Below are 21,972 nucleotides of genomic sequence, written 5' to 3'. Positions count from 1 at the left end.
ACTGACTTAAAAATGCCCCTGTCCCTCAGGAGTAAAACTTGCAAATGTTAGCTCAGTTCACTTCAGGTCATAAGTAAACTATAGTTCTTTTTATAGAAAAAGACTTGTGGTTTCTACGTCCAGTTCACTTGTGCTTTAGGCTTGTGTAAGAGAAACTGAGAGGTTCATAGCCTGTGGTATTATTTGAAATTTTATTTTCAGCTTTTTCCTTTGTCTTTTTCTAAATGAGGTTTGGCCAGGCTGTCTGATCATTGATTGTGGATTTCCCTCACCTGCATCGGTTGTTCACCCTGTGCTTGGAATAGATAGCTCATTGCAGCACAATGGGAACAGTTTGTGTTTTCCTCTCCTTTCTTTTACAGTTTATGTGCTACTGGATGGTAGAAGTGAGTTTGATAACTTACTAATTGCCTTCCAGGAGCACAAAGCTGCTGGAAGTGTCAGATTTTGTGTATGGAGGAAGGGGTTGTACACACCCATTCCCTCCCGCACCCATCAGAACCCATTACTACTTTTGGTATAGTCTAAAGAACTGCTGGTGGGCAGGCGTGGATGTTTTGCTGCCTGTGATTTGTGATTGCTCAATTTCAAACAAATTCAGAATTCTATCCTGATCTGGCAGTCAGGTAGCCAGTTTTCTAGGAGGGAGAAGAAAAAATCTGAATCTCTACTCTGGTTGAATCTGTTGGCATTTCTCTATAAAATAACATGACAGTTAGTGGCTTAGTAAGTTACCAGTGTGTGTAGTCACAACAAAAGACTCTGGACCTTCAGTAAAATGAGTGCTGATTGAAAGACATTGCTTTAAAGCTATGCTCAAGATGGTTTGTAACAGCCAAGCTAGGTTGAACAGGTTGGCATTAAAGCCACTGTGTATTCTGAAGCCTGGGAAGTTGCAGAGTTGGTGGAATTGGTAGCTTAAAGCAGTAATATTCTAGCGGTCTCTGCAAGAAAGAAGATTGAATCACCAAAGTAATAGGAGTGTTATTTCATAGCTCTTTGACCCAAGCAGACCAATTTTGAGACCCAAAATTACTAAATCCAACAGTTCTCCCCTGATTTAGTATTTCCAGTGGTAATGCTTCAGTTAAACTGAAAGGTGAACATACCTGGGGTTTTTTTGTGTGGGTTTTTTTTTTTTTCAGGTAGGAGCAACTAGTATCTGTTGTGACTAGAATCCATTCTTGTCCCCCTAGTTGATAGTTGTTGTTGTTATGCTTCTAAGTTTGCAAACATTAGCATACAGGAGAAGGGAGAGGCTGACTATCCAGCAATGGCTATTGCAGCTTGCTTCCTGAAATGCCTCAGATAAAGCTTCATGGATTTCCCAAGGATTTCCAAAGTTATTTGATACCTTTTACCAGCTGTACATGTTCTAGGAGCAGTGATGCTAATTATCAGGATGCTAAATGATTCAGTAAACATCAGAACTGCATAAATACTCTGGTGCACAAAACTTCTCTGTGAAACTTCTCAGAAGCTGGATTTTTGAGCACGAAGTTTTGCTTTTCTGAAAACTCTTTAAGAACAATAGCAACAATTGTGGTTCTGGAATTGCATGTGTTTATATGAAGCATTCAAATGGTTACTAATACATACTCTCCCTGTATGAGAAATGAGACTTGTAACTGATTAATTTGTCATCATATATTGAGAATCTTGCGTTAATATTGACTTATTCTATTTTATAGATGAGATGTACCTTGGTTTTGGTCCCAATTGATACCCTAAACTTAATTTGGGGCAGTTCGTACTGAGATGTTACAACACTATGCTTTAACTTAGTTCTTCTGCTTGACATTTATCGCAGTCCCCATATCTATTTATGGAAAGAAACTGTAATTGTTCTTCCTCCCCCTGTCCTTTAGGGAAAACACAACATGCCAATTTAACTTTTACTTGTGTAAGGTGCTCTGTCCCATGACAATTCTAGTGGCTCCTTCTCTGTATCCTGTCAGGTTTGAATAAATTTTCTCAAGCATGTGTAGGACTGTGCTTCTGCATCTGTGCTGTCAGTATCTTCCTGGAATATCCCAGGTTTTCATCTGTCACTTCCTTGGCTTCATTGTGTAGATGGATATTAGTCATCCTATGGTTAACCCTTTCTCAGCCTAAAGGCTTGCAAATGCTTAGCAAAGCTTTTTCTTGGATCTCTAACTGTGACTTTGCAATCCTTGAGTTTCATCCTGTATTTATTACTCCAGGCCTTCAGGGTCAACTTGTCCTTTATTATTGATAACCTCTCATACTTTTTTTCTTCCTTTTATTTTTTTTTTCCTGGTGGTAGCTTCTGATATTGTTGCATCATCTAAGCAGTTATCACACATGACTATCCTGTGTTGTGGTCACTGATAGAAATGTTTAATACAGAAATTTGTTACAGAAATACTTAATACAGAAATTTGTTACAGAAATACTTAATACAGAAATTTGTTACAGAAATACTTAATACAGAAATTTGTTACAGAAATACTTAATACAGAAATTTAATTCCAAAATTAATCCTTATGAAACTGTACTAACTGTCCTCCACCCCTGTTTCCCATTTCAATACAAACAACTAATGAATTTATCTAGTTTCTAGCTTGAAAAAGACCAGTAGAATCATAGAATGGGCTGGAAGAGACCTTTAAAAGATCACCTAGTCCAACCCTCCTGCAATAAGCAGGGATATGGTCAACTAGACCAGGTTGCTCAGGGCCCCATCCAGCCTGACCTTGAATGTTTCCATGGATGGAGCATCTACAACCTCTCTGGGCAACCTGTTCCAGTGTTTCACCACCCTCACTGTAAGAATTACATAGATATATTCCTTATATCTAGCCTGAATCTACCCTCTTCTAGTTTAAAACCATTACCCTTTGTCCTATTTCAACAGTCGGTCCGCATCTTTCTTATAAGCCCTCTTTAATTACTGAAGGGCTGCAATAAGGTCTCCCCAGAGCCTTCTCTTCTCCAGGCTGAACAACTGCGACTCTCTCAGCCTGTCCTCATAAGGGAGGTGCTCCGGCCCCGATCATCTTCATGTCCCTCCTCTGGACCTGCTTGAGCAGGTCCATGTCCTCCTTATACTGGGGGCCCCAGAGCTGGACACAGCACTGCAGGGGGGGGTCTCACCAGAGCAGAGTGGAGGGGGAGAATCCCCTCCCTCGTCCTGCTGGCCACACTTCTCTTGATGCAGCCCAGGATACAGTTGGCTTTCTGGGCTGTGAGTGCATATTGCTGGGTCATGTTCAGTTTTTCATCCACCAGGACCCCCAAGTCCTTCTCCACAGGGCTGCTCTCAATCCCGTCATCTCCCAGCCTGTATTGATACTGGGGGTTACCCTGACCCATGTGCAGGACCTTGCACTTGGTCTTGCTGAACCAGGTCCCTCTGGATGGCACATCCCTTCCCTCCAGCCTGTTGACCGCACCACACAGCTTGGTGCCGTCAGCAAACTTGCTGAGGGTGCACTCAATCCCACTGTCCATGTCACTGATGAAGATATTAAATAGTCATGGTTGATCTTCTAAGATGGAGGGTAGAGTATGGAACTATTTAAAATTACACTATTGGATTGTATTACCAAGTTTTTAAAAATTCTGTCCTATGTTGTTGTCTATTTTGCAACTGTGTGTTATTGTGTTTATGCACAAGACAACAAATTAAGGCTGTACAGGGAAGCTTGGGTTTTAATACAGTTACATGGAGTTTGTGTACATTTAAACTGCTGATATGAAAAGTTCTTGTTACACTTTGTCAGAGGGGAAGAAAGAGTGAAGGGGAACTTGTGTTTCTGAGCTTCTGCTTTGCAGATACAGCATACCCTCCTTGAGGCTATGCATAAGTAGCTGCCATCCCAAATGTTCTAGATAAAAAGTACTTAATGTCAAACACTTCTCTCAAGTGAACTTTGTAATTATAATTATGAATTACTCAGGTGTTGGCTCTCAGTTTAATAAGCACTCTGTGGTAATAATTGAAATACATGCCTGTGAGTATGACTAGAGCTCTGTGTGGGTTTTGTTTAGAAGTCTAATCAGTGATGTCTGTATGTATCTCAATTGCATTTTAGTATTATTACTGATCACTTGTTCAGCTAATGTGGAGTTAAGAAATAGGTGTTGAGAACATCAGCAGCCCTGAATGTATCTAAACGTAAGACATCTTTCCTCTCAATTCTGTCTTGGTTAAGAGATGCCCTGTGTGTATCTTATAAATCTGCCATTGATATGCAAGTACAGTATTTTGTGTCTTGGACTTCTGATGAGCCCCAAAATATGGGACTTGTGCTCTGGCTTCTTCATGCCTCTCTTCTACCTCAGGCCCTTGCTAGCTCTATCTCCTGTCTTTTTTTCCATCTGTGGGCATTGTGGGATCACAGCATATGGGGACTTAAACTCAGTAGAAATAATACACTACAAAATATGAAGGATGTTGAAGATAAGTCTGCAGTGTCCTCCTGTGGGTGTTGGTCTCTTCTCTCAAGTGACAAGTGATAGGACAAGAAGAAATGGCCTCAAGTTGTGCTGGGGAGGTTTAGATTGGATTTGAGGAAAAATTTCTTCACTGAAAGGACTGCTAAGCGTTAGAACAGTCTGCCTAGGGAAGTGGTTGAGTAACTATTCCTGAAGGTATTTAAAAGATGTGTAGATGTGGTGCTTAGGAACATGGTCATGAGTGGTGTCCCCCAGGGCTCGGTTTTGGGGCCACTCCTCTTTAATATCTTTATTGATGATCTAGATGAGGGGATCGAATGCACCCTCAGTAAGTTTGCAGATGACACCAAGTTGGGTGGGAGTGTTGATCTGCTTGAGGGTAGGGAGGCTCTGCAGAGGCATTTGGACAGGCTGGAGCGATGGGCTAAGGCCAACTGTATGGGTTTTAATAAGACCAAATGCCGAGTGCTGCACTTCGGCCACAACAACCCCCAGCAGTGCTACAGGCTTGGGGAGGAGTGGCTGGAGAGCTGCCAGTCAGAGAGGGTCCTGGGGGTGTTGATTGACAGCTGGATGAACATGAGCCAGCAGTGTGCCCAGGTGGCCAAGAAGGCCAATGGTATCCTGGCTTGTATCAGAAATAGCGTGGCCAGCAGGGACAGGGAAGTGATCTTACCCCTGTACTCGGCACTGGTGAGGCCGCACCTCCATTACTGTGTTCAGTTTTGGGCCCCTCACTACAAAAAGGACATTGAATTACTCGAGCGTGTCCAAAGAAGGGCAACGAAGCTGGTGAAGGGTCTGGAGCACGTGTCCTACGAGGAGCAGCTGAGGGAACTGGGGTTGTTTAGTCTAGAGAAGAGGAGGCTGAGGGGAGACCTCATCGCCCTCTACAGCTACCTGAAAGGACATTGCAGAGAGCTGGGGATGAGTCTCTTGAACCAAGTGACAAGTGACAGGACAAGAGGTAATGGCCTCAAGTTGCACCGGGGAAGGCTTAGACTGGATATTAGGAAACATTTCTTTACAGAACGGGTTGTTAGGCGTTGGAACGGGCTGCCCAGGGAAGTGGTGGAGTCCCCATCCCTGGAGGTGTTTAAGAGTAAAGTTGACTTAGCACTGAGGGATATGGTGTAGTTGGGAACTGTCAGTGTTGGGTTGATGGTTGGACTGGATGATCTTCAAGGTCTTTTCCAACCTAGACTATTCTGTGATTCTGTTTAGTGGTGGACTTGGCCGTGTTAGGTTTACGGTTGGACTTGATGTTCTTAAAGGTCTTTTCTAACCTAAATGGTTCTATGAACTGAGTGTCCAGGATATGGAAACCTAATGTTAAGCCAAACTTTTAAGTTTCTGTGTATTCATTTTTGGAGTTTGCGGCTGAAACTATTTCAGGAACACTTAGTTAGCAGACTTTTCTTCACCTGTTTAAGGAATTATGTGATGTTAGAGCACTTAATTTTACCCTCAGTGTTTATAAGTGTTTGGTAACTTATTTCTACATAATATATTCTTAATATAGTAGGAAATGTGAATATATGTAATACTTGTTTTTTGTCTAATAGTGATAATTTCAGTAGATTATTTATTAAGCTTTGACTCTTCTGGGAAGTAAAGTGTTCTTGATAACTTACTGTAATTCTTTCAGTAAATTCCAGTAGAGGCTGTGATTAAGCAGTGATGTGTTAGGTTTTGGTTTCCTTGTGTAAGTTTTAAGCATGTGAGTAGTTCCCACTGACTTGGTGGTGGTGCTGAAATCTGTGTTATGGTATACTTACTAACTTCAAAATTTTCATTTCAATGTTTGTAGTTGGTGTATGAATTTTTCCTGAGGTTTTTGGAGAGCCCAGATTTTCAGCCTAGCATTGCAAAGCGATATATTGACCAGAAATTTGTACAGCAGGTAAGTAGAGAGTTTTCCCACCCCCAGATTTAAAGATATCTCTCAAGCCTAACTTATCAGATGACTGTAAAGCTAAGGAGATATTAAAGGTTTTGTGTTGACAGAGGGTTAAATTTTAGTTTTTCCAACAGTGGTTTCTGCCAAACACTAAATAAACAGCACATCATACCACACAGGCTATATGTAATTAGTAACTTCAGAAACTCTGTTTTGAGGTATCGACCTTAGTGCTTTGCAGTGTAAGATAGTTGTAATTTGTAAATACAAGTTGTGTTTTTAATGATTTGTAGCTTGTTTCCAATCAGATCAACAATATACAGATTAAATTGTTGTTGTGCTTTTATGTTTGGGGTTTTTTCATAGATTTATCATTGGAAAACTTACAGCAAACTTTTTTCCTGTAAAAAGCTCGTGTACTTACTGTACATTAAATGTGTTCCAACATCTGCTGACTTGTGACTAGGTAGTGTCATTCTCTTTACTATTGTCTGTTAACCACAGGAGAATCAAATAAGAAAGTAGATAGGAAAACCATGCTTCACCATGTAAAGTACCCATGAGCAGGAAAGTGAAGTGAGATTTCATTTTAAATATAACTTCTTAAGGAATTAGGCTGCAGAATACTATAACAATTTTTGTCCAAGGCTAACTCAGTGGGGATTTTTTTTACCACGTCAAAATACTTGTTTGTTGAAGAAAAGCTCAGTATCTGAAGAGTGAGTGCTGGCAGGCTATTGCAGTACAGCAATGAAGAATAAAAACATAGATGGACACTTTCCCTCCCAACCTTCAGTAACTGCATTTAATTTCCACTTGTTTGGTTTTAGTGTTCTTGTTTATAGGTGTTTTATTCTGTTTTATTCCCACAAAATTTAGGCCTAAGGCTGCTGCTGAACTATTGGCTGTGGGTATCCAATTTACTAATTGACCCGTGGTTCTTAAAAGCCATGTTGCAGAGTTGCAATTCCTGACATTTCACTTGATCTCTTTCTAGAGTACAAGACAATGGAATGAACAGCTAGCTATATATGGGGGGAAAAAAAAAGTGGAATAATGATTCTAAGAAATTCCTTCTAAATATAAAAATGAAATGAGCCTGAACAAAGTTCCTCAACAGCTCTTTCCAGCCTTTCTGCTGCTTGGTGTAGACATACCTAAGCTCACAGACCTGGACTGAGCAGTGACGTTACAATGACTGTAGTGACTGCTTGAGCTAAGTTACTAACTTGTTCAGTGCAGGTAGCATTTCTGAATATGCTCTTACTTGGACATGCAGGGGAAAAAAAATTACTAAAGTAATGGTCTGTAATGGGATTAGAATATTTCTTGATGTCTTCAAGTGAGTATGGTCTTGGAAAACTCTAGAAGAAAAAACTGCATGAAAATCTTGCTAGCTTATTGCGGCATTTAGTCTGTATTAGCAGAGAACTGGTTCATAATTACATATCTTATGCTTATTTTGTGACCCCTGCCATATTAAATCATTAATTGTGAAATATCTTGTATAGGAATGTTTCTGCTTAACCTTCAAGACACAGGCAGCTATTTGAGATGAGCAGTACAGGATTTTAATTAAGAAATTGTAAATATCTGACACAAGTCTGATTCATTCTGATCTCTTAAGGACCAAGTGTAAACCACTTACCCAAGTTTTGATAGTCTCATTCTTACAATTTCATTTTCATTTTGGTAGTGTAATAGTTGTTGAAATGGCTTTGTCTGTTGTGTACAGACTTTTGAAGGAAATGAAGCTTCTGGGTTTTTTTAACAAATAATCAGCTTTATTGAAAATCTAATTTTGAAAATATCATATTGACATCCAAACAAAATTTTTGGTTAAACTGATTCTAATTTTTCTAATGTAAATTAAAGATAAAACTCAAATTGGTTAGTAACATAACAAAATTTAAGTCTTTCAAAAGTAATAAATTTCAATTTCATTTTTAAAGCTGTTGGAGCTCTTTGATAGTGAAGACCCACGAGAACGTGATTTCCTAAAGACAGTTCTTCATCGAATTTATGGAAAATTCCTTGGTTTAAGAGCATTCATCAGGAAACAGATCAACAACATTTTCCTCAGGTATGCTGTATATGTATGTGTGTTTATGACTAGGTTGAGGAATATTTTTATCTTGCCTTCATGGTTTGGGTCTGCAGTGATTTATTCTTAAAGTAAAAGGCCTGGCTTTGGTCTGTGATCTGGCTTTCAAATATTTGAAACTTATTGAAGGTTATTTCTTTGGAATCTCAGATCTTCTGTTTTGATTTTTTGATGGTTGTGTTTTTTCATAACAGGTTTATATATGAAACGGAGCACTTCAATGGTGTTGCTGAACTTCTTGAGATATTAGGAAGGTATGTTCAATCTGACACAAAATATAAAATGTTATTGTGGGTGTTCACTTCAGCTTTCTTGCTTTGGGAGTGGAGGGAAGGAAGAGGATTATTATAGTGATGAGTGAAGTGCAGTCACTTATAATCTAATACTGTCTGGTTTACCATGTGAATATCAAATTAGGATATAGAGTATAAATTGTTCTTTTTCAGTGCAAGTTTTAAAAATGACTGGCAAAATATTTCTCAAGAGTCCTTGTTTGTGAGGAATGTCTACTCTTGCTTATCTTATAGCTGATAGATGACATTCAGAAAATTAATGTTAACTTTTGCCCTTATGCTGAATGAAATGCTTTAATCTTCAGCAGGTTGTTTTCTTTAAATTCTATTCAGGAAAGCCTTCTAAGTGCTAGGGTTTTTTAGTTGTCTTTTTTGACGTTATTTCATTAATTTCATTTTGAACTTTGGAGGGTATTGTGGTAGTATTTTACTGTTTTTCTAAAACTGTCACATATATTTCACAGTAGACAATTTTATAAATATTACTGGTTAGACAGCAAGACTTACTGTAGATGACTTTACTTAATGGAGGTCATGGTAAAAAGACTCATCTAATGAGTATTATTTGACTCTTACTATGGTTCTCTGGTATTTCTACCAAGAGTCTGAACTTGCATGATACCAACACTTTAAAGGTTGTGCATATGTAGAGTTATCTTATGGCTTCAAAATAATCAGGTTTAGAAATTGAATCAGAAATGGAGTGCCTCTTGAATTTACAGAAATTTTTGACTTGCGAAGAAAAAGCTATTTTTTAATAAAAATAAATCCTGCTTATTCGTGTTTTCAGTATTATCAATGGTTTTGCACTGCCACTGAAAGCAGAACACAAACAGTTCCTTATGAAAGTTCTGATTCCCATGCATACTGCAAAGGGATTAGCTTTGTTTCATGCACAGGTAAGCTTTTGCCTATTTTTGAGTGGTGGGGTTTTTTGTATTTGCATTTGAAACTAATGAAATTTAAAGCAGTATGTGTTGTATCAATATGCCAAGATATTTGCAAAATCAGTCACTTTTTTAAAGATCTGTAAGATCTTATGTCTAAATGTTAATTTTGAGATACTTAGCATATATTAAAAGTGAAAGAGTATAACAGCAAGTCACTCATGTCAGCTGAAGGGGGAAGCTAGTCTTGTCACACTTTAAACTTCATTGAATCCCAGGAGCTTGTGCTGTTACCACTTCCTTTATGTAACCTAAATGCTGTGTATAAAGGAACCTTGAGTATGGCCAGGTACTTATTTCAGAAGTGCTTTTTTTATTACTAAAACCATACCAGTGATGGGGAGGGGAGGAGAATGTTGCATATAAATGGCAGAAACGTATAGTAGGATCAGTGGATCAGCTAGAAATTATGTGGATCCATGACACGCTGTCCGAATGCTGCAGTTCTTCATTTGACTTCCATTCCAGAATTTTATTTGAGGAATAATGTATATCTTTGCCAGACATATGGCACTTGAGTATTGAATACATTTGATGCAAACTTGCAAGTAATTCTGCTGTGGCTAATTAAAAACTTGCTTTGTGAACTTCGGTTGCTAATACAGCTCCTTATAGACTAAAGATACAAGGAATTGAGTTTCTAGTTAAAGTGAAAACATTATGACTATGTAGCCTACAAACAGGATCAAGTTAAGAGCTCAGTTAATTCCTAATTCTCATATAAAGTTTTAATTTAATTAAATCACTTGTGTTTGTGGTTTATTGCTATGCAATAGGCTGCTTCATGGAATGAGTCAGTGATACGAAAGGGACTTGCCAAAGGTATTCTCGCTGATAGGTCGGTACAGCACGCTGTCCTTTTCTTCATGATACGTTTAATCTGGTTCATCGGTACCTGAAAGGGTCCTATTAATTCAGCTGTACTGTGTACCAGAAGGTAGCATTTGGTTTGCTGACCAGGCTACTCATCCATCCCTTATAAACCACTAGTGCCACGTGCAGTTTGCACTCTGTGTTTCTGGTTTCGTATTATCCTGAAGGTGTAAACAAGTGTTAAATCTACTCTGCAGTCAGGAGTGGCCTGCTTGCTTTGTTGCTACAGCACAAGTTTAGCCTGCCCTTAAAAGTTGAAGCTGTAAAGCTAAATTAAGTCTTTGTCTTTGAACAATAAAGCATTACTGTACAATATATATAATGGGATTTTATGAGATTAATGTGTGACATTAATTATTTTTTGAATGTACACATATACATCCTTAGCCTAAGGGTAAAAAATAAATTAGACCTTTTGTAATTACAGCATTGTAATTATCTGCTTTGGGGTAACAGATTAAAGAAAACAATGGAAAGGTAGTACTTGAATTCAAGCATCCTAAGTATTGAAATGTACATGTAATGCATGTAAATAATTTTTCTTTGCTTTATATTGTGAGATGAAAAATACTGTGACTTCTTAAAATCAGTCTTAATGGAATCTAGGACTGTAACTACTGTAGTAATAGGATTATTGTATGGTTTCTGTACTGGGCAGAAGAGGTATGGTTGTTTAGTTACTTAGCACATAGTTAAGTAACTAAACAATAAGCAATTATATAACGTCTGTCATCACACTTTGGCCTGAGAAGACCCCTGGACAGAAATCACTAGAGGCTGGGAAAGCATGCTGGTGACTTAATCACATTATGCTTCCCCCACTTCATACACTCTTCCACAGGCATTTGTTGTTGGCTATTGCCGGGGACAGGATACTCAGCTGGACAGATGCTGCCTGATCTCTTGTGGCCATGTAATATGTTAAAATTCTTTCACCTGTAGTCTTATCACTGAATGTTGCATGCTGTAGATGTCTAGTACTTCAGCAATGTGTGCTCAGTCAGTCCTGTGTTAAAACTTTTTTTTTTGACTGAAAGTATCACCTTCTTTACTCCAGTATAGATGTTTGAAAATGATAGCTTTGTAATGTTAATACAGGAATTGATGTTGAGACAAATCTGTCTGGATACTGGATCTGAGTTAGGGAAATATCTGTCAAGCTTAAAAGCAATTTTCTTCTAGGATGAAAAAAAGATTTTTGGTATGCAGGAAGTTTTTGTAAGATAGAGCAGGCCTGTATATCTTGCTGCTTTAATTGCTGTTTTGTTTAGTTTGGAAGAATTTAAAATGGCTGCACAGGGGTGGGTTGGGTTGGGTTCCCCCTGCCCCTGTCCCGATCTGAAGTGCTTCCATTATAAGTTGTGATATTTAGTTATGCTGCAATGTCTAAACAGTGTCTGTTTAAACTAAATAATCATATGACTTACATTCTAGCTTGCCTATTGTGTTGTACAGTTCCTGGAAAAAGATACAACTTTAACAGAGCCTGTAAGTGTTTTTCAGTTGAATGTTTTTCTATTTTTAATTTCAACTAAATATTTCAGTGTAACTTCTTAGAATTGTATAGCAGTGTTATCTGTGCTATCTTGATTAATGATCCATAGGTGTTTTTGGAAAAAAAAAAAATTAAATCTGGAACAGTTGTCAAGAAAATTCTGGGTTTGAAAGGGCAGTATCTCTTAACCTGTGACCAAGATAGAGCACAAATTTAAATAAAAGTTTGAACCACTGATACAGTGGAAATTACCTCATATGAGAAGGCATGTAACTGTATTCCCTCCTGCTAAGGACTAAAATTTCAGTATTTGGTGCTGATGGCTTGTGCCTAGCTACTGCATAAAGCTGAAATATTTTAGGGAATAAACAATCCCAAAATAAAAGTTGGAAAGAATAACCACACTTTATTTAGACAGAAAGAACTCTGAAATTCCAAATGCAGTGTTTCTGTTCTGTCTCTTCAGTTACTGGGGTGCCTGTTGGCAGTTACAATACAGGTGCTCCAGGCATCGGTGCCTTTTGGCAGACGGAACCTCCCATGATGTGTATTGACAGCTTGGCTAAAAAGGGGTTTGCAGTGCTTCATGCAAGGGCTTTGGCAGTGCCCGTAAAGCAGCATGCAGGCTCAGGGCAGTGCAGCAGCTCATGGGGATGCAGACTGATGTCAGACCAACTAGGACAGAAACTGGGTTTAGTTGGACAATCAGAAATCTTTCCGTTAGGAGGTGTATGTTGATATTTGAATACTTTATCCCTTTTTTTGACAGAAAATGAAGAGCTTATGCAAAATCTAGATTTTTCTGTAAAGGAAAAAGATAAACCACTTTGTGGAAATAATGTAGATCTTCACTGGCCTTTCAGTGGATCCTTGTTTTCTGCACAGCCACTTAAGTATTGGCGTTCCTCATCAGAGGACAAATTATTCTGTAGGTGGTGGAAGGGGGTCGACTCGACTGTCTGTAAATTTGCTGGAAGCATCATCTTTTCCCCTCTACTGCAGTGTTGCCAGCTACACCAGTCAATAAGCTTAACTTGTTGGATTGGGCAAGCAGAAAGGAATTGCGTAAGCCTTACTCCTTAAGCCAAGAGGTAAAGCAACCCAGGCATTTTGACAGTTAAAGTTGACATGCGAGCAGAAAATGTGTAGTATTGCATAAAAACCTGCAAGGTTGAATGAAGTGACGATGCGACAAAGTCAGAACTTCCTGATAGGAATTTACAGAACTGTGATGCAGGATCCAAGCCCGAACTTTGAAGTGAAGAAGGCAGGGCTTTTGGAGAAGGAGTGCCATAGTGCAGCTCTGAGACTTCATCTGGACTATAGTATATACAATTCTGATTGCCTCTTAATCAGTAATGATGAATTCAGAATGGAGAGGATACAAGAACTCACTGCAGAGTTACTGCCTGTGCTTGCTTTGGTCATTACTCTGAGCGTATAGTAAAATTGGCTTTATAAAGGAGTAAAAGTTAATAAGATGATAAGAAGTGAAGCTTTAAGAAACTTCCTGAAATGCTTGAAAAGTAAATATTAAAATTTGGGGCAACTGCTGAGATAACGTTTGAAATTTTTTTGGCTTTAGGTCAAGTTATATTTAAAGAACTCCATCAGAAGGCTGTCTTCATGAGTACCTTACTGTTATTTTTCTGGCAGGAATTGTCACTCAGGGTCAATTTAGAGGACATTCAATCTGAGCTCTTGTAACTATGGTAGTCAGCCTTAGGTCAGTCCTGACGTTTGCAGAGCTGACAAGAAGAGTTTGTTACCTAACCCTGCTAAGTGCAATGGCCTTTACATTTAGGAAGTCAGGCTAAACATGCAGTCCTTGTAGGTAGGTAAGTGTTTTCTAGCAGGTGCTTACTATTGCAAGTCACTTCATGGGAAGTTTGTGGCTTGGGGAAAAATATTAGTCTTAAGAGTTTTGTGTAGTAAGAGCAGCAAGATTTCAGATCTGCATTCGTGTTGACTATATCTTTGAATAAAATCTTTGAACATAAATGTGCATGGATCAGTTTTTTAATATGAAAGCATAGTCAAGGTGGAAACTGATGCTGTCTCTGAGGAGCCCGGAATAGGTATCTTGTTGAGGTTTGCACTGTTACGCTCAGAACATGGTATTCCTTTATCAAGTTGAGAATATGAGTCTCAGTAGTGAAGTATATTCAACACTTACAATAACAAGTGCTGGAAACTGAACTCTTCCAGCTAACCCAATTTTATGCTTTTGAGACCAGTAAATTCATGCTCCAATTAGGGATGTATGGTAGGTTCTCAGAGCTTTTCTTTGGCTAATGTGCTTGTCTGAAATTCTTTGGCTTACTTGCATTGTTCTGGGGGAAGGGAAGGTGTTGGCAGAATGAGCTATCATACCTTTAAATGTTTGGGTTTGTTCTTTAAAAATACAAAATCTCAATAGTATGTAACAGAGTCATTCAGTTATGAGCTAATTAACAGAAAATGGACCTAGATTTAAAGTGTATAAATCTAGAGAAACAAATGTCATTAATTCATGCAAATCTGACTCCTTGAGAGTGGAGGAGAAGTAAGTGAGCTAAGGACTGCCGGATCAGATAATTTCAGTGAAATGGGGGAGCTCAAAACTTCTCCCCCTCACTGTGCCATCTGCCCCAGCTTTTCTGCTCTGTCCGTGGAGGCAGCAAGGAGGCTGGGTCAGTACCAGCCAAGCAGCTGAGGGAGGGAGCACTGCCTCTGTGGGCCAGACACGAAGTTGTAACCTGTGAGGGTTGACCCAGGCTGCCTGCTCCTTCACCAGGTGTCAGATGCTGGTGTTAGTATTTGGCATTCTGTGCATCTTTCAGCCAGCTTGGTAGTGGTCAAGGCTGTGTAAGGAGCCTGCTCTTCCCTTGTAACTTGGTCTGGTTTTGTGGATTTGAGCATAGGACTTTACCAGCTGCCTGAGGTTTCTGCGTTTGCTCAGTGTCATTTGAAGTGACATTCAGTTTTGTAGTAGCAGGATATGTGAGTATCCTAGGATAAAGACTTGTGGGCACTTAAGATCATATTAACTTCTTCTCTGGAAAGTCACTTTTTATAGTACACAGTTATGAATAAAATGGCCAGCTGGGAGGCTGGGAAAAAAAAAAATTAACATGGCAAAAACCAAATACGGGAGGTATTAAAGAGGTTGAGTGAGTTTCAGTTGGATGTGATAAATTAGGTGCTGTGGTATCATAAAAATAGAGGTCCTTTCCTCAGAATGAGAGTTTATAAGGCTCTGAGAATGTTTCTGCTTCCAAAACAGTCACAGCTTTTTTTAGCCAGCATTAACTTTGTAATTCAGATGCCATGTCAGATGATTGTTTCTAAGAAACAGGCCTCCAGCCTTTGTTTGTTGTGTGTTTCCCCCCCTTCCTCTTGGGGACTGTACTTCCTAATTATGTTTCCCGAAGGCTTTTTTTCCCAGTCTTGTATAAGATAGTTTTCTATATAGATACTGGAATATATTTTCCCTGTAAGTCCACATCTTTTTTTTCTTTGATTTTTAGTTTTCAGACTTTAACATTTCAAATCCCAGAAGAAAAAATGAAGTGGTGGAGGCCATGGCCCCTCTGTATAGCCCTGTTTGTGCAGTCAGCATACACTGCCTGCTCTGGGGCTTCTAACCTGGTTGCCAGGACAGGTGCTTCCCAAAGCATGGATGAGTAGAAGACAAAAATGTTCTGGGATATCTAGCTACAGGGGAGTTAGCTTCATCTTCTGATGTTTTAATGTTATCAACATCCTATCAATTAATGTATATACTGGGATGGAAGCAGTGTTAACAGATTAATCAAAGACTTGTGAAGTGATAAGGGTCTAAATTATTCTGGTAACCTAAACAAGATACATACTTACAGAGCGCAGTATTTATTTTCAGTGGAACTACATTTAGCTGTATTGAGTTTTCATTGAACCTCTGGGTAAGGAAAAGCAAACTAGTACTTTTTTCTTTTACATCTATTTGATAAGATTAACAGAAATTTGTTCTGCTTTAACTTGTTTGTGTTTTTAATATAGGTAATCAGAGGACTGCTCAAATTTTGGCCAAAAACTTGCAGTCAGAAAGAGGTTGGTTTCGTCTCTTGTTTCTGGTGTCTGCTGTGATGTAAAATGTAGTGTGGCAGGTTCATATACCTTCCTTCTGCTGTCCTTTTTCAAGAGATCTTGCCGAAAACTTGCAGTTCTTTTAGCTTCTTGAGGCATCTTTGTCATGCAACTCAATGCAATTGTTTTGTATGTCTGTTCTCACTATGGTGTTACTATGTTAAAACTATATTAAAACTATAAAAAAGTTCGGAGAAGCAATTTTCTGAGGTGAGAAGTATTTCAGTAGATACAGACCAGGTTGGAGGTGGTCATCTGCAATGGGACACACATTTAGCATTTGAGGTACCTAGTATTTGGTAAAGCATACATATGTTCTTTTTCCATAGTATAAAAATAACTTTAAATGATATCAGGAAATTAATTTTTTCTGGTTTCTTCTATGTAGTTAAAATGAGTTTAAAAATGAGGAGTTTTAATTATGCCACCAGATCCCACCCCCCAACAGCTCTTTAAAAGTGGGGTCCCTTAACACTGTTGGTCCTGTTTGTGCGAGTGGTGTTACATTTTTCTGTGCCACCTACCTAGTGTTCTGCTGGTTGTAATTTAAAACAGGAATTAACTATCACTTCAAAAGCTACTTCAGAGAGCTCAGATAATGGTAATCTCTGCAGCCATTCTTGAAGAAATAAAATGCTGTAGCGTTTTTTTTAACTGTTAAAAAAACCCACCTGTATACTGCAGAAGCAGTTCTGTGAAGTGTTCAGAGCAATTACACAAAAGAAATTCAAGATGAGAACTGTAACCTGGTAGCTGAAGCTGATGATTGAGTTCTTTCAGGCTGCAAAAGATCTGTGGATGTCTAATGCATAGTAATTACATACCATGTTCTTTGCAGGATTCATGACTAATGTCTAAGCTGTAGTTTGTTTCTGTTTACAATGGCAATCTAAAACATTCTCATGCTTTTTGATATATTTCTTTTATACAAACAGGTAATGTTTCTAGGTGAAATTGAAGAAATCTTAGATGTAATAGAACCGACACAATTCAAAAAAATAGAAGAACCTTTATTTAAGCAAATATCCAAGTGTGTGTCAAGTTCACACTTTCAGGTAAAAAAAAAAAAGTATAAAAGATTAACTTGTAGTAATAGTAATTTATTTTGTGGCTGTTGACCCCTAAACTTTGTGTTTCAGGTTGCAGAAAGAGCTTTGTATTTCTGGAATAATGAATATATTCTTAGCCTGATTGAGGAGAACATTGATAAAATTCTACCAATTATGTTTGGCAGTTTATACAAGATCTCCAAAGAACACTGGAATCCGTATGTAATGTTTAACTTTCTCTATAGTACCATAAATAAATTGTCCACTGTTTCAGGTTTGGATCATAAGGCTGTAAATGTGACTTCATCTTTACTTAAATCACATTAAATCAATAAGAATGAGTGCTAAAATGGACAGTTTTCAGCTATATCATGCTTTCACTGTTCTGCATTGTTACGATGGAGATCTGGAATTTATTGCAAAAGTATGAGGAAGTGGGATGATGGTCTTCAGTACTGCAGTCACATTTGATCTTATGCGTTAGTTGAAAATGCAAATTAATACTACTTAGACCAAAACCATTTCCAAGGGATGCTTCCACTGTATTTATGCTTTGGTGTCCTTTACTGCCTTAGATGAACAAAAATCTGTCAGTGTCTTCATAAGTAGTTACTGCTGCCCAGTGAGATGAGGAGGAAAGACCCAGTCAGAGCAGAGCAATGCCTACCACTGTAAAGGATGGTGGGAATGGGAGATGAGTGACTACTTCATTTTACATTTAATGCCACAAGTTAAATATTAGTATCTTTATATTATATTTGAAAGAAGCAAGAATTATACTGAAATACTAAAAAGCAAAGTTTGCTTGTGTTGAGCATCCTGAATTGAGTTGCAAGTCAATTTGTAGAATGTAAAATGTCGTACAGGCAAAAGCCAGGGTAGGCAGGAGCCTCCCACAACTTTGAAGTAAAGCAGATGTCCTGTTTTAAGCCTGTGGAGGCTCTGAAATTATTCTGAATTTACCTAGATGGTGTGTCTAGTTGCAAAAGTATCAGCTGAGACCGAATATAAACTTCGGAGATGTAGTTCTTGGAGCATTAATAGTACTTGGGGCCTCAACAAGTTTGTGGGATGTCCTTCTTTCTCTCACTGCAGACAGAAGTTGCACTTTATGAAGGAAGTGAAAGACACAGGATAATTGTATAACTTGAGGACAAGGAGGCTTGGGGAAGAAAGTATAACCCTTTGGGTCTTTTTAATCTGTTTTGGGGGGCAGAGAAACGTGCTCATATCCATGTAGCTGTCCCATGTGGACTTAACTGCTCGCTCAAAATCAAGCTTTTCTACTCAGAAAACTAAAACCCCAGATAAGCTTTTGTCTTCAAACCACATGAAAGCCAGTGTTCAAAAAAAAAAAAAAAAGGGGGGGGGGGAACCAAAGAAGGTGTGTAGACAGCAGGCTAAGGGCACCGTGCATTCTGGACAAGCATACGGCCTCTGATGAATAGAGGGAGTGCCACAGCTGACAGAGCATACTGAAAAGGCAAACCTGGTCCTTTGGTTACTTCCTTAGATTTTTCTTTCACTTGTTGTTCAAGGTCATGAGACTGTACAGCACCCTGCTCTACAGCCTGACAGTCGTTTACCTACTTTTTTGATTAGCGATAAGCTTCATGATAGGCACCTTTTTAATATTCAATTTTATTGCTATTTTTGCATTTCTTTGTATAATTAAGAGTGAGTTCAAAGGAGATAAGCAACACGGTATTTAAGATAATTATTGAAATATGAATGTTCTCACAAAAAGAAGAGTAATACCTAATGTGGAAATACAGCCAGCCACCTAAGGCACAGCCAGTATTGCTCAAACTGTTGTTTCTTAAAGAAACCGAGGTACCAGAAACCATTATCTGAGGTTCTCAATTCAATTCTCTAACAGGGCATATGCAGTAAAACTGATCTGCCCAGAAACGCTTCTGGTAGAGCTCTTAGTAGCTGTATTAAACCATGCGACTGTGGTTCCTCTGCTGCATTCTTCTGCCCAGTCTTGAAGCTATTAGCCAGAAGTTTTATTTTTCTAGACTCTCATATTTCATTACACAAATATTACAAAATTGTTAAAACTCAGTTTATTAAACATTAACATAATTGAATGGCTTTATAGTACAGCCACAGGACTAATAATTATATCCTGTGCAATTACAAGAGTCAGGAATTTAAGGTTAAATAGCCGTTTCAAAAAAATGTTTAAATATGCATTTTATTAATTTACAGGGGAAGTTATAGTAAAGGATTTTGTTTCAGAAACTCACTGACCTTACAGTAGTATCTTAAATAAGAAGCTCAGAGTGCAAGAAAGTAAGTGAACACTTGGTTACCAAAGTTAATTTTGTGTTGAGCGATTCTAAAGGTTGTGTTCCTTCTGTCCTAGAACCATTGTGGCACTGGTGTATAACGTGCTGAAAACACTGATGGAAATGAATGGCAAGCTTTTTGATGAACTTACAAGCTCGTATAAAGCAGAAAGGCAAAGGTACTGCTGCTCCCTCCACTGCATGTTGATGAATACGTATCTGAAATGTACCAGCTGAAAAGAAACAAAACTTAACTGTTGTGGCTCTGGGGTTCTGTAGTATTTGCTGCTGGCTGGTGGGTGTCCCGGGGGTGAAGCACCCACGCAGGCTGTCAGGGGTGTGGGGCGGCCAAAGCCCAGGGAGGCGGCAGGAAGGCCCCAGCTCCCCATCCCTCCTGGGCAGGGAGCGACGCCCTCTCCTCTGTGGGAAAACGGGGCTTGGCTGCGGCTGCGAGGGGCTGCCTGGTGCTGGCTCTGCGGCTTTGGGGGTGTTGTGGGAAGAAAGCCGAGCTGGGGAACACTTCATAGCTCAGCTAAAGCCTCCCTCTTGCCCTGCTAACCCACCAAGCCGTACGGCTGGAGGAAGGGAGGCAGGGCCTAGATGATCCTAGGCCAGCTGAGACCACACACTGAGTCTCCTTTCAGGAGTTGTGTTCTTCTCCCCCAGAGATGCTTCGTCCCTTCATTTGTTTGCACGTGATAAAGAACCTCTTTAGAATTGCAGTTGCCTGTGCAAAGCCACGCTACAGCAGTTGTCTGAGTTTGTTAGAGCAAAGCTACAGTTTTACCGCGAACCATTACTAATTTGCTCACTTTTTAATACAGGAAACTGTAATTGCCTCTAAAAATAGCTTTGGAGAAAAACTTACAAGAAGAATTACTAGATGTAAATCACAGTTGTTAAGTAACTGTGTCTCCACATTGCACTTAAAACACATCTGAAATTGATGCTTCACTCTTTTCTACAGAGAGAAAAAGAAAGAATTGGAACGTGAAGAGTTGTGGAGAAAGCTTGAGGAGTTAAAGCTTAAGAAGGCTATGGCAGAAAAGCAGAACAGCACTCACAATGTGCTAAATGCACACAATACAAGTGCCAAATAAAAGAAATGACCACCTAAAAGAAATGGCTACTCGGCAGATGTACTTTTTTGTACCCTTTTGAAATATATAAGGATTTGCAAAATAAACCTCATCAGTATGATAGAAACAGCCAATTTTTTCTCTGGCAAATGTAAAGATTTGAATTTAAATACAGCAGTTAAGTGATGTCATTACCACAGCATATTGTAAATTTGTCTAATTATTGATATACTGTCACTTCCAATGTTTCATAGAACTGAATTATCATCCTTAATGAGTGAAATAATTATGGGAGTGGTGAGAATTATGACTTGAATTTTTGATTGTGTTGCACATAGGTGGTATAGTTTGCTATGTACATTTTTTTCCTTGTTTTATATGTGCTTTTCACATCGCTGCATACTTTGGTTAAGATGATAGAAAAGGCTTCTAGTTGTGCTGTATTTTCTCAAATAAAACCAAGGTACGTTACCAGTAACTTGAGATACTCAGTATGTGCCCCTTACAGCACTGAGAGGAACTCAGATATGGTGCTGTCCTTGAATTCCTGATCAGATTCAGATTTCTGTAATGCTCACGTTAGAATGAGGCAAAGTAGGGAGAGCAAGTTAGCTTGAATGGGTTGGGGTTTACCTACCACTCAGTGAGTGCCTTGGCCCTATTCTCGCTGCCTCTTGGTCCTGGGCTACTTGGAGATTTCCTCCTGCTGCAGCTGAGGATGGAGCTTCCTCCAGAGAGCCCATCAATGATGCTCCTCATCAGCCCAAGGCCTCCCTGCAGAGCAGTGCAGGTCTCTGAGAGACTGTCTTGGACGTTTCTGCATTTGTTTTAGCATCTCATGGACTGAAGAATGAGACCAAAATTGGGATTATTATGGGGGTTTTTCAGTAAGGAGGGAAGGATGTTCCTTGTTTTATTTAAAGAAAATGCAGTCTGTTTCTTAAAGATGGAAAGTTGACAATAGAAGTCTTGTCTGTTTACTTGATCAAGTATTTTTCACATCTTTTATCAGAGTACCATTCCAATCTCTTAAATTGCAGTTGTGTGGAAAACTTTTGTAATGAAAGACCTTTGGGGAATTGAGCAGCATTCAATAAAGTCTTTATGTTTGTATTTAGTGCTTTATATCCCATCTTTGTGTTTATAAAGACCAGAAGAATTAGAATGGCTTTTACGAACAACCTCTTAACCGCACACATCTGTGAGTAACCTGTGGCTTTTCACTGAGTGGCAGAAGTGGTGGAGGCGCAGACCCCGGGGGTCTCCTTTTCGGTGAGTAGGGTGGTGGCTGGCTTTGTTCTGCACTGGGGTGGTCAGAACAGCCAAGGCAGGCAGCCTGGGCTTGTGTTACCTGTTGCTTGGCTGGTTTACTGACTTTATTCAAGCAGTTCCCAGGGGGAAAAAAGTCT

At 39.1% G+C, this 21,972-nt stretch overlaps 1 protein-coding gene across 1 annotated transcript in view; it reads left to right on the top strand.

Moving 5' to 3' along the window:
* Nucleotides 1-21,676, top strand: part of PPP2R5A (protein phosphatase 2 regulatory subunit B'alpha) — a 48,190-nt gene extending 26,514 nt beyond the window's left edge. Inside the window, exons 4-13 of the mRNA XM_074817945.1 lie at nucleotides 6,233-6,325; nucleotides 8,275-8,405; nucleotides 8,621-8,680; nucleotides 9,510-9,618; nucleotides 11,974-12,027; nucleotides 16,055-16,105; nucleotides 17,077-17,196; nucleotides 17,281-17,408; nucleotides 19,562-19,663; nucleotides 20,452-21,676. Of these exons, the coding sequence (XP_074674046.1) occupies nucleotides 6,233-6,325; nucleotides 8,275-8,405; nucleotides 8,621-8,680; nucleotides 9,510-9,618; nucleotides 11,974-12,027; nucleotides 16,055-16,105; nucleotides 17,077-17,196; nucleotides 17,281-17,408; nucleotides 19,562-19,663; nucleotides 20,452-20,584 (981 nt within the window). The 3' untranslated portion in view covers nucleotides 20,585-21,676. The remainder of the gene's footprint in view (nucleotides 1-6,232; nucleotides 6,326-8,274; nucleotides 8,406-8,620; nucleotides 8,681-9,509; nucleotides 9,619-11,973; nucleotides 12,028-16,054; nucleotides 16,106-17,076; nucleotides 17,197-17,280; nucleotides 17,409-19,561; nucleotides 19,664-20,451) is intronic.
* Nucleotides 21,677-21,972: the final 296 nt, after the last annotated feature.

The sequence above is a fragment of the Strix aluco genome, chromosome 3, assembly GCF_031877795.1.
Source record: "Strix aluco isolate bStrAlu1 chromosome 3, bStrAlu1.hap1, whole genome shotgun sequence".
Classification (NCBI taxonomy): domain Eukaryota; kingdom Metazoa; phylum Chordata; class Aves; order Strigiformes; family Strigidae; genus Strix; species Strix aluco.
This window is presented reverse-complemented; position numbering and strand designations above follow the sequence as displayed.